General features: G+C 44.9%; 1 protein-coding gene across 1 annotated transcript in view; it reads right to left on the bottom strand.

Moving 5' to 3' along the window:
- Positions 1–21,443, bottom strand: part of LOC144799617 (mothers against decapentaplegic homolog 4-like) — a 285,671-nt gene that overhangs the window by 63,724 nt on the left and 200,504 nt on the right. The window contains exons 6-7 of the mRNA XM_078671029.1: positions 21,247–21,405; positions 21,013–21,129 (exon numbers count right to left, since the gene is read on the bottom strand). Of these exons, the coding sequence (XP_078527155.1) occupies positions 21,013–21,129; positions 21,247–21,405 (276 nt within the window). The remainder of the gene's footprint in view (positions 1–21,012; positions 21,130–21,246; positions 21,406–21,443) is intronic.

Here is a 21,443-nt window from a genome sequence, read left to right as displayed (position 1 = left end):
TAATGCACAAGAGAATGCTTATGCAGACCTCCCTCGAGAGAAGGCATACAGCCTAGAACATTTCTATTGAGTCACACTTGAGTGTGCAACTGCCTCCTGTGAAACCTATCAAAGAATCTAGGTCCGCCCTAATAAATGCCGGTGGGGTACAGTAGCACTCATAACTTCAGGCACATACCAGCGGTGTGCACTCACACATGCACACACTATTCCCACATGTTCCCGGATGTAGGCCAAAGTTGGGTTGACCACACAGCAGTGGAACATCTGTGAGTGGGCTTGTTGACCCTACTCCCATAACACAGGTTAGAAGGCCGGACTATAATACTTGGTAATTTCCTATAGGAAACGGTATGCTGTCGCCAAGGCACTCACGCTAGTCAGCGCCAAGTGAGGACAGTAGTCGCCACCCCTATGATGGTAACGTGTGGTGTGACCCTCCTGGTCTAACCTGACTGTAGTCCATGAGTTTGAGCTGAGATCATGGCGCACATGCATGATTAGTGTTCGCTCATGACCAGAAATCATTACCAAGGAGCCAGATATCACTGCAGTTGGGACATTCAGGACAGGGGTTCAGGTCTGCTATCATGTGCGGGACTTTACTGTCCCAACAATATAACAATTATTAAAAATATAAATTAAATTACAAAGACAACATTAAAAATATTAATTACACCCCACGACCACACTCTATGGACACTTGAGTACCTCAATTAGACGATTTTGTATGCACGATTGACCGGGAGGGGGGGATACTTAATGATTTGGGTGCAGGGGTACCCATTGTGTAGGTGGCTTCCTTCTAGCAAAATGTCAATAAAACAAAGTTAAACATAAAAATATTAATAACTATTACAAATTTAATACACTGCCATCCAAACCCCCAATAAAGCCCAGACCCCAAAGGAAAAATGACATAAATAACATGCAAAAAATGAATAAAAACTAAAATGAAATGAAAATTACAAAACCAAAATATAAAAATTTTTATTGGAAAACTACCCACCCAAACTCATATAGAATCCAAAAACTCAATGAAAAATAACATATAAAAACTAATACGATAATTTAAAATTATAAAAACAGAATAAGAGATTTTAATTGCAATTACAAATGTAATACACTGCCCACCCAACCAATATGATATTCAAAAACTCAAATTATAAACAGTATAATCACATTTTTAAATTATAACACTCCAAAAAAATATGAGTCTGAAAATATAAACTAATAAATTACACACACAAACCGCCAACATAATCAGCAACTCCACAAAAAATAAATAACAGTACCGAAAATAATGAATGAAACAAAAAAAGAAGGACTTGAACCGTACAATCTAATTCAGTAACCTCTCAAAAAAGCAACCAACAACATAATTACATTTTTACACCTGAAACGTTTTAAAAAATAAATATAGTGTGTTTTGACTGTAGTACACCGGGGTCCGGCTAACTAGGTCACCAGTGTTGATGTTCTCTCCTTTAAATTGACTGGTAAGCACCTGTACACCCCACAATTGGCATACTGGTGTACCCTTGTAATTCCCTAGTATATGGTACTAAGGTACCCAGGGCATTGGTGCACCAGGGGTCTCCCACGGGCTGCAGCATGTATTATGCCACCCATGGAAGCCGATGCAAACTGTGACTTCAGGTCAGCCATTGCAGCCTGCGTAAAATGTTGCATGCACCTTTCACTTCGGATATAAGGTTTATCTTATATTCCGGTCACTACATTTCAAATCTATAAGTCACCCTTAAGGTAGGCCCTTCAGCCCACGGGCAGGGTGCATGGTTCTAAAAGTGAGGGTGCTGCTGCATGAGCAGAGACACCCCCATAAACCTGGACTCTATTTTCTGGGCTTTGTAAGTGTGGGGAAGCCATTTTGAGGTTTGTAGTGGGCAATGGCAAACTCAAGATATCAAACTACATAATGCCTTCACCGATCCCAGTCATGTTTGGTATTAAACATGTTGGAATCATGCAATTACACGATTCCAGTGTTAGCTGCATGATACTATGTACTGGGGGTGGGGGGCTCCTTAGAGGACACCCCATGTCTACCTGTGGAGCCTTGCAGGGCCTGCGTGCAAGCCAGTGCTGCCGCCGACCCCAAACACTGTTCTACCTTCCTACTGGTAAACCTAACTTGGGCAGGGGAAGACAGAACAAAGGATTTCATGTATAAGAGAGGTGTAGCCACCTCTCCTTTAGAATTAGGTGTCTCTGGGCTAGAGTGGGGCGCTTCAGGGCGCCACCAGACTGCTTTAAAGGGCACACATGGTGCTGCCTGTGCATAAACCAGTTTCTCTAGTTAAGAACATTTAGCTCCCGCTCTGGGGCGAAACCGTACAAAGGATAGGGGAGTGACCTCCCCCGTGTCCAGCACCTCCCCAAGGGAGGTACCCAGAGCTCTATCAGGTGGCCGCTTGATTCTGCCATTTTGAAAGCAAGATAAGCAGAGGCCCCTGGGAGCATCCGACTTCTCAGACTATCAGAGTAGCGTCTCTGCCCCCCAAAAGCTCTCCAACCCCCTTCCTCGGTTACTTAAGGGCTCCCCAGAGAGTGGGACTCAAGATTCGTCTGAACAGGTATTCCGCTGCAAGACTCGTCTTCAGTATCCTCCAAAAGACTCTTCTGCTCCTGGTCACTGGACTCTGCTGTTGGGCTGCGCCAGACACAAAGACAAGACTGCTCCTGGTAGGAAGGCTCATACTGCAACTTGGTCTCCGTGCTTTGCACCCATCCTGCAACATTCATTACTGTGAATCCTCCAGAGTCACAAGGACTCTGTGTGCATCAAGGGCAACTGGAAGGAATCTCCCTTGGAGTGAAGGAGTCACTGCCCTGCAATCACATGCATCTCATCTTCGACGATCGGGCAGCAGATCCTGTTGTCTCACAGACTCTTCAAGGCTCTACAACACAGGTGGTGGTTCTCCTGAGGCCTGACCGGTCTTCTATGCAACCTGGATGACTACAATCCCTCATGGAGCTGCTGGAACTGCGTTCCTGTGCACCAAGCCTGTCTGCCTTTGCCAAGGCTTGTTGACTCTCCAGTCCAAAGATCTTCGAGCTCCAAGAAGCCCAAGCCTCCAGCATCAGGCTGTTGCAAAAGTGACGTCCTCCTTGCATCTCCTGCGACACGGGCCTACAAATTTGCTGCTGCCAGAGTGTCCTTCTGGGGTTTTCATCAATTGCTGCTTGGGACGGCTCTAACTTACCTGTGCTAGGTGAGTTCCATGGACCTTGCTGGTCCTCCTTTTCATAACTCTTCCTGCAACGCATCTGATGCATTTGTTGGCTTTAAAATTAAAAAAGCCCGGGGGCGTGGCTTCAAGGGCGAAGATGGTGGACGTGGCTTGTTAGAGCTCCCACCAGCCCGCTACAAATCCGTCATGTATCTTGGCCCCCGAATTCGTATCCCGACCCACACTTGCGGCGGAGGTAGAGACTGGCGAGGGGTGCCCTCCGGTGAAGGATCCAGAGCGCCCGGATCACTGGTGGCGGAGATAGCGGCGCGACACCCCGGGGCCTTCGCACGGCGTGTGAAGCCGGGGCCTCAATTTTGGCGGTCTCCGGCCGGGAACTCCCGGAGTCGGCGGCAGTGACAGCGGTGGGGCCCGCGGCCTGGGGCTTGAACCTGCCGCGGAGCAGAAGGGACGGGAGTGGCCGTACCCCACGACTGAGGAGTGAGTCCAGGCTGCCCGGACCTTGGAGGTAGACCGCGGCCGGCGCGGAGGCCCAGAGACCGGGGCCTCGATTTTGGCGACATCAGTGGAGAGGCGCGAGGGAGGTCTGGGCCAAGCGGCAGCGGGACGGCCAGTGCTGCGCCCCCCCCCCCCGGTGTGTGATCCTGCTCGCTCCCTGGCCTGCAGGCTGTCGGGCTTGCCTGTTTTTCTGGCCGGTGGGGGGCCCCTGCCCCGGATCTCCCTGGAGGTGGTGCCCGACATCAGGGGTGCAGGTAGACATTGGCGGCGGCGACGTGGTGGGCAATCGGCCCGTTGGGAGCTGCGACCCTGACTGAGCAGTGGCCTGGCCTGGAGAGTCCTGCATGTGCCCCCCCCCCGGAGGCGGACTGGGGCGGCCTGCTGGCCCGAGACTGTGTGCCTCCCTTGGCTGTTACTGGCGACGCGGAATACCTAGCTGAGAGGACCGGTGCCTGCCCTGAGGACGGGGGCCCCTGAAGAGAGCCTCGCCATGACCAGAGGGGGGGGGTGGGCCCGCCAAACAGGGCCCCATCGACAAGTATACCGGACCGAGTGGGGGTCAGGGGCATCCGGTGGCCAGGGGCTGGGCCCGGACAACGCGGCACTCATGGCGGCGATCACCCAGTCTAGGGACATGCTCGATGCCAAGATTGGGGCAGTTGGGGCGGACGTGACCCTATTGGGCCAAGATCTGCGCAACGCTGTTGCGCGCATTACTGAGACTGAATCTAGGATCTCGGTGGTGGAAGACGATGTTGGGACCCTGAAGCGGAAAATGGAGGCGATGGAAAACATTCAACGGGCCTTGTGCTTCGTGTCGAGGATGCCGAAGGGCGGGCGCGCAGAAACAACCTACGCTTTGTGGGTTTTCCGGAGGGGTGTGAGAAGGGTAATATGGAACAGTTCCTAACCCAGTGGTTGGAGAGTTGGCTCCCCCCGGAGGCCCTGTCCCGCTGTTTCGTGATCGAACGCGCCCATAGGGCCCTGACGCAGAAGCCGCCGGCGAGAGAGAGGCCCAGACCCGTGATTGCTAAACTCCTGAACTTTCACGACAAAGATACTATTTTGCGGGAGGCGAGGGCCAAAGAATCTCTCCTTTTCGAAAATCAGAAAATTATGATCTTCCCGGACTTCACCAGAATTGTGCAACAACAGCGGCACTCCTTTATTGCCGCCAAGGCGAAACTCCGAAGCCTGAAGATTCAATACTCATTGCTCTACCCAGCCCGCCTACGGGTGATCTTTCAATCACGAACTCATTTTTTTGACACCCCGGAGGACGTTTTCAAATGGACCGACGAGACGGTGAGAGTCAGGCCGCATGATCAACCTGGATTGAACCCGGGACGTTCGAGGGAGCCGTCGCAAGACCAGGGGGACCAGACAGCCAGGTCCAAAAGGAATAGGAGGTCAAGATCTCGGAAACGATCCGCTTCTCGAGTGTATCTCCCTCTGCTGCACCTACTGACTCTGATCATTCTGGAAGAGGCCGCTGACAGGCTGTGGGGACATATGCCCTTAAACGTCTATCATGAATTCCGGCTGAGAAGAGCTGCTCCGCAGTGTTCCACTATACCGAAGTTTGGCTGCTGAGTATACTGCTAAGGCTGGATTTTTGTTGTACTGTGTGTGGGGTTGTGGGGAAGGGTTCGGGGTGCTCCTGTATAGGGGCTACCTGCCTCCTACGTAAGTGGGAGTGGTCTAGGGAAGGGGGGGGGGGGAGTTTCTATAGTTCACAGGGGTAGTTGGGATCCATTGGTATGGTTGGCCTTGGGCGCTCTGTTTTGGTCCCGAGGTTGCCCATGCCGCGACAGATACTTCAGAGTTCCATGAGGTATAGGGGTGGAGGGCAGGGGGCGGAAGGGGGGTGGGTGTGTGGGGGAGTGTAGTTTGGGGCACGTTGGGCAGTGGGGCTGTAGTTGTTTTTTGGGGGTTCGGGGGTGGACGGGGGGGATTGCACGTGATTTTTGATGCTTTGCCAATGATGGTGCTGTGTGCCTGGGTGTGGCGCCAGGGTTCTGCCATGATTGCTACCTTTGACTATGGCTGACGTGCCGCTCCAAGGGCTCCCCAGGGAGTCCATGCGTGTGATAACTTGGAATGTCAGGGGGATGCTTGACAAGATCAAACGGGGGGCGATTCTGAGATGGGGAAGAGGGAGGTGGCTGATGTATTATTGTTGCAGGAAACACACATGCTGGGAACGAAAGTGCTTAGCCTGCAGAGGTTTGGTTATCAACAAGTCTATCATGCCGGGTTTTCCAGGGGGTCCAGGGGAGTTGCTGTGTTGGTACATCGCAGGTTGGCCTATGTCCACGAGAAACAATGGATAGATCCACAGGGTTGATACGTTTTCATCAAAGGGATGGTGGGTGCTGAACCTGTGGTTTTTGGGAGTGTCTACGCCCCTCCACCATTGCAGTGGTCCTTGTCTGAGAAATTGTTTGCGGTGTGGGCAGATATCCCAGAGTCCTTGGCGGTGCTGGGAGGCGACTGGAATGAGGTGATGGATGTGTGTATGGATCGTCGGCGAATGCAGGGAGTGTTGACGGCTGCTGCCCCTACCCGGTTGAATGCGATGGTGGAGGGAATGGGCTGGGTTGATGTGTGGCGTCATATGCATCCTAAGGCCCGTGAATACACCTATGTGTCGGCTGTACATGGTTCCTTTTCGCGCCTGGACTACGTTTTTGTGCCCCATGCGCCCCTGGATAGGGTGCGGGAGGCTGGGATCTTGCCTAGAGGGCTATTTGACCACTCTCCAGTGGCCGTCAGGATTGAACTGCTTACGAAACGTCAGCCGTTCCGGTGGAGGATGTCCTCGTGGCACCTTCAGCGGGCCGGCTTCGTCCAACACATGCGGGGTGCGATTGCACATTACTGGCAGGAGAATCTAGTGGAAGGTATAGACGCAGTGGTGGTCTGGGAGGCCATGAAGCCCACGATTAGAGGGATAGATATCGCATGGTGTGCAGCGGCCCGTCGGAAGCGTAGGGAGGCCATCACTGCGGCAGCCGTACGGGTGGAAACTCTGGAAGAGCGGTGCCGGGGAGGGGGAGATGAAGTGGCGTTGAGGTTGCTCCTGCAGGCGCAGCAGTCGTATGCGTCTGTGCTGATCGATGAGGCCAGGCAAGCGTGGCTGGCCACACGGAGTAGAGTCTATCAGTGGGGGGACAAGTCTTGTACCATGCTCCATAGGCTGTGCCAATATACTGTCCAGCCGCACTCGCTGCCGGGTCTCACCGATGGGGATGGAGTGGCGATCATGGACCCGGCGGCACTGGCGGCGAACTTCGCCCAGTATTATATGGACCTATACGCCCCGCGGGACTGTCTATCGGCGGACGCGATTGATAAATTCATTGGAGACTTGCTACCAAAGGCGGTCTCTGATGAGTGGAAGAGTTGGGAGAAGCGTTGGGACAGCTCAACACAGGGAAGGCGCCGGGGCCAAGTGGTTTCCCAGGTGAATTTTATAAACAATTCCAACTCATTACCTACGTGCACTGGAGGCGGGGCGATCGCAGGGTAGACTGCCAGCTGACTGGCGACACGCCGCAGTTGTGGTCTGCCAAAAACCCGGCAGGCCCCCGGACAGACAGGACTCCTATTGCCCAATATCCTTGCTCAATATCGAAGCTAAGCTGCTGGCTAAGGCCTTGGCGAACCGCCTTCTCCCATATGTGACTGACTTGGTCCATTCGGACCAGGCCGGTTTCATGCCACATAGGGCAACGCGGGACAATATCAGGCGGGCGCAGGCGGCAATTGATGCGGTGGGGGACACGGGGGAGAGGGCAGCTCTACTGCTAGCGGATATAGACAGGGCATTTGACTCGGTCAGCTGGACGTACCTGTTCGCTCTACTGCCTCGCCTCAACCTGGGCCCGGTGTTTATTTCCTACATCAAACTACTATATACGGACATCACGGCATCTGTACGTATCTCCGGTGCGGTATCCGAGAAGTTCTCCATCGGCAGGGGGACCCGGCAGGGGTGCCCGCTCTCCCCATATTTATTTGCGCTCGCTATGGAGCCCCTGGCCTCCTGGGTGCGTATTGACGCACAGATGCGGGGCTTTGAATGGGGAGGTGCGCTCACTGATAGAATTGCACTATATGCAGACGATGTCCTCTTCTTCCTTACTGATTTAAACAGATCGGGCCCTCGAGTCTTGGAGATTATGCGTGTCTTCGGGGAGGTATCGGGCCTCTATCTAAACCCACGTAAATCCACCTTGTGGGTGTTGGGTGGCGGAAGTGTGGCGGACTCCTGGGCGTCGGAGTTGCAGGTAGCTGTAGGGGGCTTGAAGTATCTGGGAGTGTTCCTCTCCGACTCCGCGGATGTTGCTTGGGAACGTAACGTGGTCCCAGTGTGGGAGAGGGTCCAGACAGATGTTAAAACGTGGTCCTTGATGCCCCTTACTATCTTCGGTCGATCTGCGATCTTCAAGATGGTCGCGCTTCCGCGCCTCCTATACCAACTGCAGAACCACCCACACCTTATCGCTCCCCAGTGGTTTCGGCAGGTTAATTCGGTCCTGGGCCGATTCCTGTGGGCTGGGGGTGCTGCCAGGGTAGCGCTGCGGACCTGCTTCCTGTCCACGTATTGTGGTGGCTTGGCCACGTCGGACCTCCTGTCTTATTATCAGGCCTCCCACCTGCTTGTACTCAACGAATGGTGGTATGGGGACAGGGGAGACCCGGCTTATGCCCTGGAGCGCTCACTGATGGGTGACAGCACACTGCACACGATTTTATACTCGGCCAAACTACGAAGAAAGCTCCCATGTGTCACGCGTGTGGTTTTTGCTATATGGCGACAGGCGCTGCGTCGCATGGGCTGGTGGGGCAGGCTTACGGCGGAGACTCCGTTGTGGCAGAATGGACGGCTTCCCGGGTTGGCCTCTTTGACCGGGTTCGGTGGATGGGATGCCATCGGGATCTCGTCACTAGGACATGTACTGTCTGGGGTCACCTTGAAATCGTTCCAGGAGCTCAAGACCGAGTTCCATATGCCCACGACCCAATTCTATCGCTACCTCCAATTTCGCCATGGGAGACCTCGGCGATAAGAAGGTATCCCAAATTTACCAAACCCTAGTCACTCAATGTGCCTCCTCCCTACTTCCCCTTAAAGACGCCTGGGAGAAAGACATTGAGCCCTTGGACGATGATGATTGGAGGGAGGCTCTGGAGTCCCCGCGAGGAACTGCCATTGCGATGCGACTCCGTCTCATCCAATTCAAATACCTACACAGAGCCTACTACACCCGGGAGCGATTGTGGAAGGCGGGCCTGATTGTATCCCCAGAGTGCCTGCGCTGTGGAGTTGAAAGGGGTACGCTGCTGCATACTGTGTGGTCCTGTGCTGGCCTTACCAGATTTTGGAGTGGTGTCTGGACTTGTTTGTCTGAGGTATTGGGATGGGACCTGCCCCGCACCCCTCGATTAGGGATTCTTCATGTACTGGAGGGTGTAGGGGGGAATATATACAAGCGTCATCTCTTACTGCTGGGACTGGTGGTGGCCAAGAGGGACCTGGCACGAGCATGGAAGGGAGTGCGAGCCCCCCCACTGTGTGCATGGAAGGCTGGCTTAGACTACTTTATGGGGCTGGAGCGCCCGGTGTTTGAGGCCAGAGGATGCCCCCGTAAGCATTATAAGATCTGGAAAAGATGGGCGGAGTATAGGGGACTGCTCCTAGACCCTCCGACAGAACAGGAGGATGAATGGCAGGAGGCGAGTGACCCGCAGACCTAGGGAGGTACACGGTACCGGGCACATTAAGACCAAGTGATGAAGGTTTACTACGATCATGCGCAAAGGGTTAGGGAGGGATAAGGGGTGGGTAGTTGGGTGGTTGGGGATGGGGGTGGAGGGAAGGGGGGGTTTGCCTTGCCCGTATCATTGTTTGAGATTTGTGATAATGCAGAAACATGTCTTAATATTTGGTGGCACTCTCCTGACTGTGGAGAGCCACATATATGCTTCTCTTTGACCAATCAATAAATTTTGTTGTGAAAAAAAAAATTTCAAAAAGCCCTCTTCAATGACGCCAACTGAGAAATCTGTAACAAATGAGCCAAATAACTAAAAAAATGCCTGAGAAGACATTGTTGATGACAGCTACTGTGTCAATGATAAAATCTAAACAACCTTGACTATAATGATGATACTGTAGACTGCAAGATACGCAATGACACCATCGATAAAGAAACTGATAATGACCCCGTCGATGAAAACAATGATACCGTCAACTGCAAAAACGATGACTACATAATTAACAACACCGTCGGCGAGGGAAAAAAATACCTTAAGAAAGAGTCCTATAAATACCGGAGAATACCTCCCCCAGTAAGGTGTCACCACTTTCTCCAAGTCATTTACTGGAGAGGAGGATGACAGACCTTTAGAGGCTGTTCATAATCCTTCTGCATCAAATGTAAAATTTCAAGAAGAGTAGGAAGGTGGGGAATATTTTGAGGAGGAATACTATTCTTCTCGAGAAGAAGAATATGTTGCTAGACCCATTAAATATATGGATCAATACCAACTGTCTACTCTTCAACAACTTCAAGAAGAGATGATGCAGGTGCCAAGAGCATTAGAGCATGACTTAAAGTTCATGTTGGATGATTATTAAAAAAGGTTTCCAGAACCTACAAAGTCTACACCACCTAGACAACCATTTAGGTCTCTGCAATCTCCTCGGATACAACCTCCTACTCCACCGATGCCTCGTAATTTATCAACGGAGCATACACCTAAGAGAACAACAGGGACAGACCTTGCAATTCCAAGAGCAGATGAAGATATGCCCTCTGATGAAGACAGAGAAGGTGAAGTATACCGAATGATCAGGATATAAGTAATGAATGGGATGACTACTTAATTCCAGCTTCTTCTCCACCTGCTCCTCAACCTGTGGACTCTTCTCTGGATGACATTGGAGGATTTCATAATCTAATAGAACGAGCGGTGAAGAGATTTGTATTGCTGATACCAACAAAACAATCAGATTGTTTTATGTATGGCTTCAAAGAGCCTTATAGGACATCAGTAAGAGCAATCCTTATTGTAGATTTCATTTGAAAGGAAGGTTTTAAAGTCATGAAGAATCCAGCAACCGTCTCTACTGTCTTCCTTGGATTAGATAATATCTAAGCCCCAGAAAATTCACTAGCTTGTTTGATCAGAGACCCAAAACTAGATTCCATAAAAACAAAAGTAGCCCAAAGCCACTCTAAACATTCTTCTTCAATCATCTCAAAGCGACCTTAGAGAGATAGCAGGCGTTTGGACAATATAGGGAAGCGTTTTTTTCATTATGTCAGCGACTACTGTTAGGGCAGCCAATTCCTTAGCGATCCTTAGTCCCTATAATAGACAGATGTGGTCAGACATCACTCCATACATCAATCGTCTACCAGAGGATGCAAAAACAGAGGCGAAAAAGATCCTGCAGGAGGATAAAAGAACTTCCTCAGGGAAGGTGATTGTACAATGGACAGTGCTTCTACAGGTTTCCATCAGTTGGCAGGAGCAGCTGTTCGTCACAGACAGGGGTATCTATCTAGATATATGTTTAATTGTATTCATTGGCTCCTAACTGTACCTAAAGGTTTTTCTAAGTTAGGTTCCATGCAACCATGTACATGTGACAACTTTTCTGAACAAGACCTATTGCACTTTATGTTTTTTTGTGGTTTTTGTACTGAGCTGCGAGTTAAATATATCCTACCACTTGTAAGAGATTGCCAATTTGCACAACTTAGGCCAGCATTGATTTACTTACAAATGCTTTCCTCCCCACTTGTTTGTAATGTGGTTGCATTTTCTTATCAGGGGCAATTTGTAAAAGATACAATATGGGGGAGGGCTAATAATTACAACGCGGGTTGTTAGAACATGTCTTTCATCATGAAATTATTTTAATCTTGTGTATTTTAATCTAAAATGTACGGGTTTTTATGTAAAATGTACTTTTATGGCTAGAACGTTGCCGTATAAAGTTTTTATTGACCTGACTTGACACAGAAAGGGGTACGGTTGAAGGTAATTTCTTTCAGGCCTGAAGTCTAAAGTAAGATCCTGGACATGCCATATGATGGAGAAGCATTATTTGACAAACAGGTTGACAACGCCCAACAATCAATCAAAGCAGATACATAAACTACAAGATCACTGGGTAATTTGCAAATGAGGTGAATGCCCTTTTGCGGAACTAAGGCCAGCGCGCAGCTTGCTTATAGAGAAGAATATCAACTATTTCAATATCAGCAGTATCAGCCCTTTCAACAGCAATTCCGACTACAATAGCCTCAACAGCAATGTAGGCAACTACCACCAGCAGCTTATACCAGGCAACCACCAAGAAGGGAACAAGGAACCCAAGGAAGGGACACTGGATGAAGGTAGTGATAAGCTGAAAGTGCTGGTTACCTTTACACATTCCGCAATGTCACACAGGTGTTGAATCTCAAATTATTTTATAGAATGGAAGACAATAACAACAGATTGCTGGGTTTATGACCTAATCACCTACGGTCATAATTTGGAAATCAATCAAAAACCACCTCTTACGCCTCCACACAAAAACATTGCCACATCATCTCCATCTTTCCAATTAAAAATACTAACCATGCTCAGCAAAGGAGCCATTGAAAAAGTGCCTCACTCCCGGAACGGAATGCGTTTCTAGTTCCGCTTCTTCTTAATTATGTAAAAGATGGGAGGATGTAGACCCAATTTAGATCTGCGAAAGCTAAACAATTATCAAAGAAAATAGTAATGTTGTATGGTAACTCTTAAAGATACACTCCAGTTTTTCAGCCATGGAAACTATATGACAACGTTAGATCTCCCAGATGCCTACTTTCATATCCCAATTCACCCAGAGCTCCGCACATTCCTAAGATTCGAGGAGATGAGCACTCACTATCAATGCAAAGTTCTCCCTTGTATCCAGACAATGGATGCAAAGTCAAGAAGCTTTCAGGATATAATTCAAATCACTCCATCCACGAAGAAGGTTCTTCCTTGGCAGATTCAAGAGACAAATCTCTCAAAAGGATTACATTTCCTATTCAAAATCACCGATTTTGTAATCGCAACAGATGCCTCCCTAGAAGGATGGGGAGCTCACTTACAAGATCTGGAAATCAGTAGAAAGTGGGCTCCGCACCTCCTAAAGGTTCATATAATTTTTTTTTAGCTCGAGGCTGCAGCACTGAGTCTACAGTTGTTTCTTCCAAGAATAAAAGGATCGTCAGTACTAATCTGCATGGACAATACCACCACAAAGGTTTACATCAACAAACAGGGTGGTACAAGATCTCAAGCATTGTCTCGGGAAGGCTAAAAGATATTGATATGGTGACGTCAACATCGGATAAAGCTCAGAGCTGAGCATGTTCCCAGAGAGTGAAATGTTCTAGCCGACACATTGAGCAGAATGAGAAGCGCTTACCATGAGTGGGAACTCAACCAAGAAACTTCAGACATCATCTGTGCTCAATTGGTCAAGCAAAATCTGGACTTATTTGCAACTCCACAAAATCGAATATGCCTGTTCTATGCAAGTTGGCATCTACGGCCAGGGGAGTGGAGGAATGTGTTTTCAGTAGCATGTTCAAGGATCTTTGCTCACTCTTTTCCCTCTGATTCCTGTTAGTCTCAAAAGTTCTCAACAAAATGAAGAGAGAACCACGCGGAATAATTTTAGTTGCCCTGAAATGGCCCAGACAATACTGTTTCACTAAACTACTTATCCTGTTGGAGAAACATCACAGTCAACTGAAACCATTTCCCAAATAGTTGACAATGAGCTACAAACAAATGCTTCATCCAGATCTAAAATCCTTACATTTGCCAGCCTGGCTCTTGAACACGAGAAAGCGAATCCGAAAGTTCAACAAGACCAGAAATAAATTCTTGCCATGGCTAGAGATGAATCTAGCAACAAAACTTACAAACTTAAATGGAAGTTTATGCTTATGGTGGTAAGAGTCACACATTCATCCTATAACTTCACCACCAGAGCAGATATTCCCTCATCTGTTAAATTTAGCAAAAACAGGCTTGTTTCATATTTTTGTTAAAGTGCACTTAGTTGCAATATGCTTTAGAAGGTCATCTGGTTCCATCCTTATTGTCAAATAGAATCATTAAGGAGTTTTTTAAAGGGCATTTTAGAGTGCTTTCTCCAATACAGCAGGCTTCTCCTCCTTGGAAGCTATATACAGTATTCTCACAATTGATGAAAACTCATTTGAACCCATTCACAAAGCTGACATTTCTGTCATAGACGGTAACACTGTTATTGGCAACTGAACTTAACTGATGTTAGCAAGGACAGTTAGTGAAACACAGGCTTCCAACATTAAATAGATATTCATGCAGTGGAGGAGTTTTTGAGTAATTTTGAGGACAAACCCCGATCATTCCATTCCATCAGAATTTCATCTAAATGAGCCAATTGCCAAAAGCCAATTGCCTTAAAAACATTTTTCCTGAACCCGAAAGATCCAGCAGAAAGGTCACAGCACACAATGGATATCAAAAGATATCTGAAATTTTATTTAGACAGAACAGTTTAGAAAATAAGATCAGTTGTTGGTCACACATGGTACTCCTCGAAAAGGCTTTTCACGTATAGTAAAGCACTCTGGATTTCAGCAGCCATTTTATTCTGTTATTGGAAAGCCAGAAGGCCTTTAAGTGACCAAAGTAAAAGTGATTGCACCAATGAGTATCTCTACGTTCACTGCTCTATTTGCTGCTGTGTCTATTCAGGGCACTCGTTCACGCGGCACTACTGCTTGAATTCGACATTGCAAAATGATGCAGCTGTAGGACAAGCAGTAGTATGCCATCTGTTTCAACAAGGTGGGCTCTTGCTTCATTTGTTATACCGCCTCCAGCTGTTATGTCATAGATTATGATATTGTTTTCATGTTTAAATGCTAGATACTCTGATTCCGGTATGTGAATCTATGAAAATCTAATACTGGAGAAAAAAATAAGTTACTTAACTGTAACTCTAGTTCTACTGTATTGGCATCTTTCATAGATTCCCATGCAACCCACCCTCCTGCCCTGAGAGGCTCACCTTATTTTCTATAGTGCTGTAGGTTCACACTAGTGCTTACAAATGTGAGTGAATGAGGCCTCTGAGGGGGTGCAGAGCAGGAATATCGTCAGAGAAATATCGTCTGACATAAATATCCCCGCAGAAATATCGAATTGAAGAAATATCGATAACAAAAATATAATTTGACCAGAATATCGACAGACAGGTAAGTTATATCGATAACAATATTATAGTTGTAATAAATATCGTTTACAAAAATATAGTTTACAAAAATATCGATTTTTTAATAATGTCATGTATTTTAGTGTTTTTAATGAGAATTGTTTTCATTTTAATTTATGTTTTTGAATTTTAATAGTTATTAATGTATATTATGTTGAATTTTGTGTTATTAGTTCCATAGCGGGTTGTGGGTTTATAGGGGACTAGGGTGGGAAGTAATTTAAATATATAAAATTAATTGATTAATTAGTGTGTTAATTTAATAATTATTTGATAATTAATTTCAATTAGTCAATTATTAATTAATTATGGTAATTAATTATGTTAATTGTTTAATAAATTTTAGGTGTGTGTAGTGGAGTTTATATGTGTAAATGGTGTGAAGTAATTAAATTGTTATTGATTGATTATTAATTACTTTATAAATTAATTACCATTAATTAATTATTAAATATGAATTTTAAATGTGTAATTAAATTTAGGTTTGTGTTGTGGTGTTTATAAGTGTATATGGTGTGAAATCTGTCAATTAAATAATTAATTAATTAATTAAAACAATTTAATTATAATTAATTAATTAGTAATTATTAAATGTAATTGTGTAATTATTTTTAGGTGTGTGGTGGATATTATAGTGTTAAATAATGTGTAAATATATATTTTTTTATTATCTTTGTTAATAAAATATTTAAATGTATATATGAATTATGTTTATATTGCAAATTAAATTTAATAACAAATTTGATAGTTTGATTTTTTAATTGTTTTGGATTCCAGCGCTTTCCCTACTGTTGTACCCTGTGGAGCGGGAATAGTAATTTTCACCCCTACGCTATCCAACGCTTTCCCTACTGTTGCACTTTCTGGAGTGGGAATAGTAATTTTTACCCCTACGCTATCCAACGCTTTCCCTACTGTTGCACTCACTGGAGTGGGAATAGTAATTTTTACCCCTACGCTATCCAATGCTTTCCCTACTGTTGCACCCTTTGGAGTGGGAATAGTAATTTTTACCCCTACGCTATCCAACGCTTTCCCTACTGTTGCACCCTCTGGAGTGGGAATAGTAATTTTTACTCCTGCGCTATCCAACGCTTTCCCTACTGTTGCACCCTCTGGAGTGGGAATAGTAATTTTTACCCCTACGCTATCAAGCGCTTTCCCTACTGTTGCACCCTTTGGAGTGGGAATAGTAATTTTTACCTCTACGCTATCCAACGCTTTCCCTACTGTTGCACTCACTGGAGTTGGAATAGTAATTTTTACCCCTACGCTATCCAACGCTTTCCCTACTGTTGCACTCTCTGGAGTGGGAATAGTAATTTTTACCCCTACGCTATCCAACGCTTTCCCTACTGTTGCACTCACTGGAGTGGGAATAGTAATTTTTACCCCTACGCTATCCAATGCTTTCCCTACTGTTGCACCCTTTGGAGTGGGAATAGTAATTTTTACCCCTACGCTATCCAATGGTTTCCCTACTGTTGCACCCTCTGGAGTGGGAATAGTAATTTTTACTCCTGCGCTATCCAACGCTTTCCCTACTGTTGCACCCTTTGGAGTGGGAACAGTAATTTTTACCCCTACGCTATCCAGCGCTTTCCCTACTGTTGCACCCTTTGGAGTGGAAATAGTAATTTTTACCTCTACGCTATCCAGCGCTTTCCCACTGTTGCACTCACTGGAGTTGGAATAGTAATTTTTACCCCTACGCTATCCAACGCTTTCCCTACTGTTGCACTCTCTGGAGTGGGAATAGTAATTTTTACCCCTACGCCATCCAACGCTTTCCCTACTGTTGCACCCTTTGGAGTGGAAATAGTAATTTGTACACCTACGCTATCCAATGTTTTCCCTACTGTTGCACCCTCTGGAGTGGGAATAGTAATTTTTACTCCTACGCTATCCAACACTTTCCCTACGGTTGCACCCTCTGGAGTGGGAATAGTAATTTTTACCCCTACGCTATCCAGCGCTTTCCCTACTGTTGCACCCTTTGGAGTGGGAATAGTAATTTTTACCTCTACGCTATCCAGCGCTTTCCCTACTGTTGCACTCACTGGAGTTGGAATAGTAATTTTTACCCCTACGCTATCCAACGCTTTCCCTACTGTTGCACCCTCTGGAGTGGGAATAGTAATTTATACCCCTACGCTATCCAACGCTTTCCCTACTGTTGCACCCTTTGGAGTGGAAATAGTAATTTTTACCCCTACGCTATCCAATGCTTTCCCTACTGTTGCACCCTCTGGAGTGGGAATAGTAATTTTTACCCCTGCGCTATCCAGCGCTTTCCCTACTGTTGCACCCTCTGGTGTGGGAATAGTAATTTTAACCCTACGCTATCCAGCGCTTTCCCTACTGTTGCACCCTTTGGAGTGGGAATAGTAATTTTTACCCCTTCGCTATCAAATGTTTTAACTACTAATGTTTTAATTTTGTTATTAAATGTATGTATTATTATTTTTAAATACTTGTATGTGTTAATTAAATATAGAAAATGTTATTTTATTCAAAATGTTTTGTATATGTTTTTATTTTATTTTTATATAATTATTAAAGTTTATTAGTTAAAGATAATAATAAAATGTATTTAAGAAAATATATGTATATGTACACATTTATTAAGTTTATAATTATTAAATTAAGTTTATTTGTTATAGTTAAAATATAAATGTAATGTAATTTATTTTGTTAATAATATTAATAATATTAAATTATTTAATTTAAGTTATAATATTTTTTAAAGTCGATATTTGTTACACCTATATTTTTGAGTCGATATTAATGTACTTACCTGTTTAAGTATAGGGAGTCGATATTTTTGTAATCGATATTTTTACATCTATATTTTTGTAAACTATATTTTTGTAATCGATATTTAAACATGGAACCCTCTGAGGGAGTGTTCTACAGGATGCTGCAACCTGACTGGCTGGAGTTTGGTTCTTTTTGAATGATGTGGATAAGATACTGAAGTGAATGTTTTCTAGCCCTTCCAGGGTATGTGTAACACGGTACTGCTATTTAGTTATACCGTGGAACTGCTGCTTCGACGAGGGGGAGGATTCAAGCATGTGAATTTATGAAAGATGCCAACACCGGAGAACCACAGTTATAGGTAAGTAGCTCATTTTCTTCTCAGAATATTATGGTGACACCTCACAGTAGCAATCTTCTGATGTTGTGCCATTCCTCTTGCAAGCCCTCTCCAATTTTCTCAAATCTGTTGTTAGGCACTCTACACTAGTTTCCATTCCCTGTGAGCCCTAGCTATAATTGCAATCACTATGCCTCTTGGCATTGCATCTCATGTAATGGCCAGTGAAGTATTGTCACTTCTTTTGAAACTAACAAAAATCTTGTCTAAAAAATATGGTATCTGCTATTACCTATGAGCTACCCTACATAAATGTGAGCAAGTAGCACAAGATGTATTTGAAAATTATTAATTTTCCAAAGAACTGAATAATATGGCAATGTGGAAGAGTTATATTTGGCTTTGAATCCACGATCCAAAAAAACAGACAAATGTTGAAAGGGATTATGAGTAGAATAATAAACATAACAGTCGATTGTAAGGCGGCCAGTTCTAAATTAAATATATAATGTTCTAAGAGCTTGAGTATACATTTACTCCAACTATAAACCTGTACCAATTGTAATCTTGGGATCATAATAATGCAGACATGTTACAGCCATTTGCTATTTACCAAATCATCCACTCCATTCTCTCACAATACAGGTGTTTAATTAATTGAATTTCATTTATTGTGAACTGTGTGATACTTTTATAGAGATCAGTCAAGTTCAGTGCTTCCAAGTTTAAATAACAAGGTTTATGTACATTTTGAGTAGTGTTAGGACTGACAGTTCATTCTGATTTTGATTAGTTCAATGGAGTCAAAAACACAATTAGAATAAATGCACTAGTATTCGTAATCTACAAGATTCAGCCCTATTTAGAGCTTTTTGAAACGTCTTTTGCCTGGTATAACTTTACTGAGGCAAACCCATAGCATCCATCACCCTTTTTATTAACACATTCAGCAACTACAGTTTGTATTGATAACATAAAAGGGTATTTATGGATTAAACACTCCAAACCTGCAGGCATATTCCAAAGCAGAGTAGTTGAAATAATGAACTATTTTCAATCTCTCCTTATAGAGAAATATGTAGAACCCTTTGTGTTTCTATGGGTTTCTATGGTCTGAAAGCCATTGTTTTACATTTTGGGACATTAGAGTCAAGCTCTTTGCTAATGCAGCAACTGTGGCGGGCATTAAGAAGAAACCAAAACAAATCTGCTGTAGTGTCTGTCAATGTAACATTATCCACATGCAATGTTAGCAGGACACATTCTCCTCTCCATTAGTAATTTAATGTATCATTTAGGCCAGTTATATAGATCTATATATAGGACACAGCCTTGGCACACCCCTAAGACAATCAATGTTTCAAAGTTGATATGAGCTTTGTCCTCACTCCAAATATAAGCCTTTAATATTATTATGATGTAGAATCTTAATTAAGAAGAAAGGTCTTTGGTTTGCTTTGTTTTTGTTTCCAATCTGCTAAACTTAGCTGGACAGGTGAACATTGTGACTTCACAGCGGTGGAAAACAAGCTTTGTTTTAAACTGCTGTTGTGTTATTACAAAGAATAACAGACTTTGAAAAGCCTGCTCACAATGGTGGACTGCTATATGCCTATATAACAATCTTGTTGCGTTCTACCCAGTCCGAAACCATATTTGTCATTCATTTGCGGTGCGGTTTGTAAGAACAATCTAAAAGTGGAATGCACCTATAATTATTTGTCTGAAATTGATCTCTCATTTGAAAGTCAGCACTAATTCAACGTGCCAGAAAACGCAGTAATTTAAATGCTTAGGTCTAAACTGGGGAACAGACTATATGATCATATTTGATCATATATTCTGGAATATATGGTCTCTGGCTAACCTTGACCAAGGAAAGTGATACAAACACATCATGTAGAATATCAAACCCAAAGGCTCCTCTGGTTAAACAGTTGAAAAAAATTGTATATATTATCATTCACTGTTTGGGTATCCCAACTATGTAAATCTCACCATCACTTGTTTTTTGTTGCACCCCTTCTTGTCGCTGTAGATACTTCCTCACGTGTCACTTGCGCTGTCACAACCTTTCACGAGCACTTGTGCACAGTATCCCACAGGTTACATGCCATTTAATGAAATGCAGTGCTACCCTCCCATGTTTGAATATATGAACTTAAATATGACAAATATATGCATTTACTTAACTACATTCTATGTTGTCCAAATAAAAAAAATGTTGTCTCCCTGGTTTCTCCTTCCACTCTCAGCAATTGTGCTACTTGTAAATTGACCTTTAATTAATACCCTTAGAGACATTGTTGCAGATGTTCGCCCTAGTCTCTATGGGGTTTATGGGCTACTTCTAGTAGTCTGATACTACTGTGATCTACTACTTAACAGTGTGATTTTCGTTAACGTTCCTAAAAATCCTGGAAAAAAGCACCCAAAAAATCCTCAAGTGTCATTCCATAGGAGGCTTTTCCACTGCTGGCTGCTAAACACCTTAGTAATAGTAAAGTCAGACTAATCTGGATCTATCAAAATGCTTGACGATATTCTTATTCCGTCACATATATGCTGCAGAAAATGCAACCTGAAGATTGTGGATATGTTATAAGGCCTGTGGCCTTCGGTCAATGTAATCTCAAGGCAAAATGACTCCGCATATGATAGACTCCCAAACAAGCCCAACAACTAAATGGTAGAAAAAATGCACTGCAGGTAAATCTTTGAAAAGTTCACTTTGTGAAAAATAAAAAGGAAAGAACACCTGACAGAGAGGGACAGGTGAGTGACAAAGATGGGCGGGGTGCGGATAAGGAGCGGTGGCAGACAAAGATGCAGGGAAGGGTGGAAGAAGTAGGAGAAAAGATCACAAATACTAGACATACAGAAGTGGTTGGGATGGTGGAGGGGAGGTTGTTGTTGTCCACGGTCATTCTGCTGCTGCGATCCTACACTGGGTGTGTACACAGCTGTGCTGCTGCCCGTCCAGGTCGCTGTGGCATCTAACACAATACACCCAGACACATTATATTAAATAATGAAATTATATTGAATGATAACTTGTCAAAGGCATGAAGAAACCCTGTGCAAGAAAGCATCTCATTCAATAAAGGACTCACTGTGGTAGGGCTGCTTTGACTGAGCTGGGAATCCATTCTGCTGAGGCTGCAGGTTGGGAATGGATGGTGGTGGTGTGGGGGCCATCGGCTGGTGAGGAGGAGCGATTTGCAGTAATCCTTCATTGTGCGTCCTTGAGGTCACGGGTCCCCCTACAGGACCTGCGACACAAGAAAAAAGGTGATATGAAGTGTCAAGT

The sequence above is a fragment of the Lissotriton helveticus genome, chromosome 12 (genome assembly GCF_964261635.1).
Source record: "Lissotriton helveticus chromosome 12, aLisHel1.1, whole genome shotgun sequence".
Taxonomy (NCBI): Eukaryota; Metazoa; Chordata; class Amphibia; order Caudata; family Salamandridae; genus Lissotriton; species Lissotriton helveticus.
Note: the sequence above shows the minus strand (reverse complement) of the source record. Positions and strands in the feature narration are given on the sequence as shown.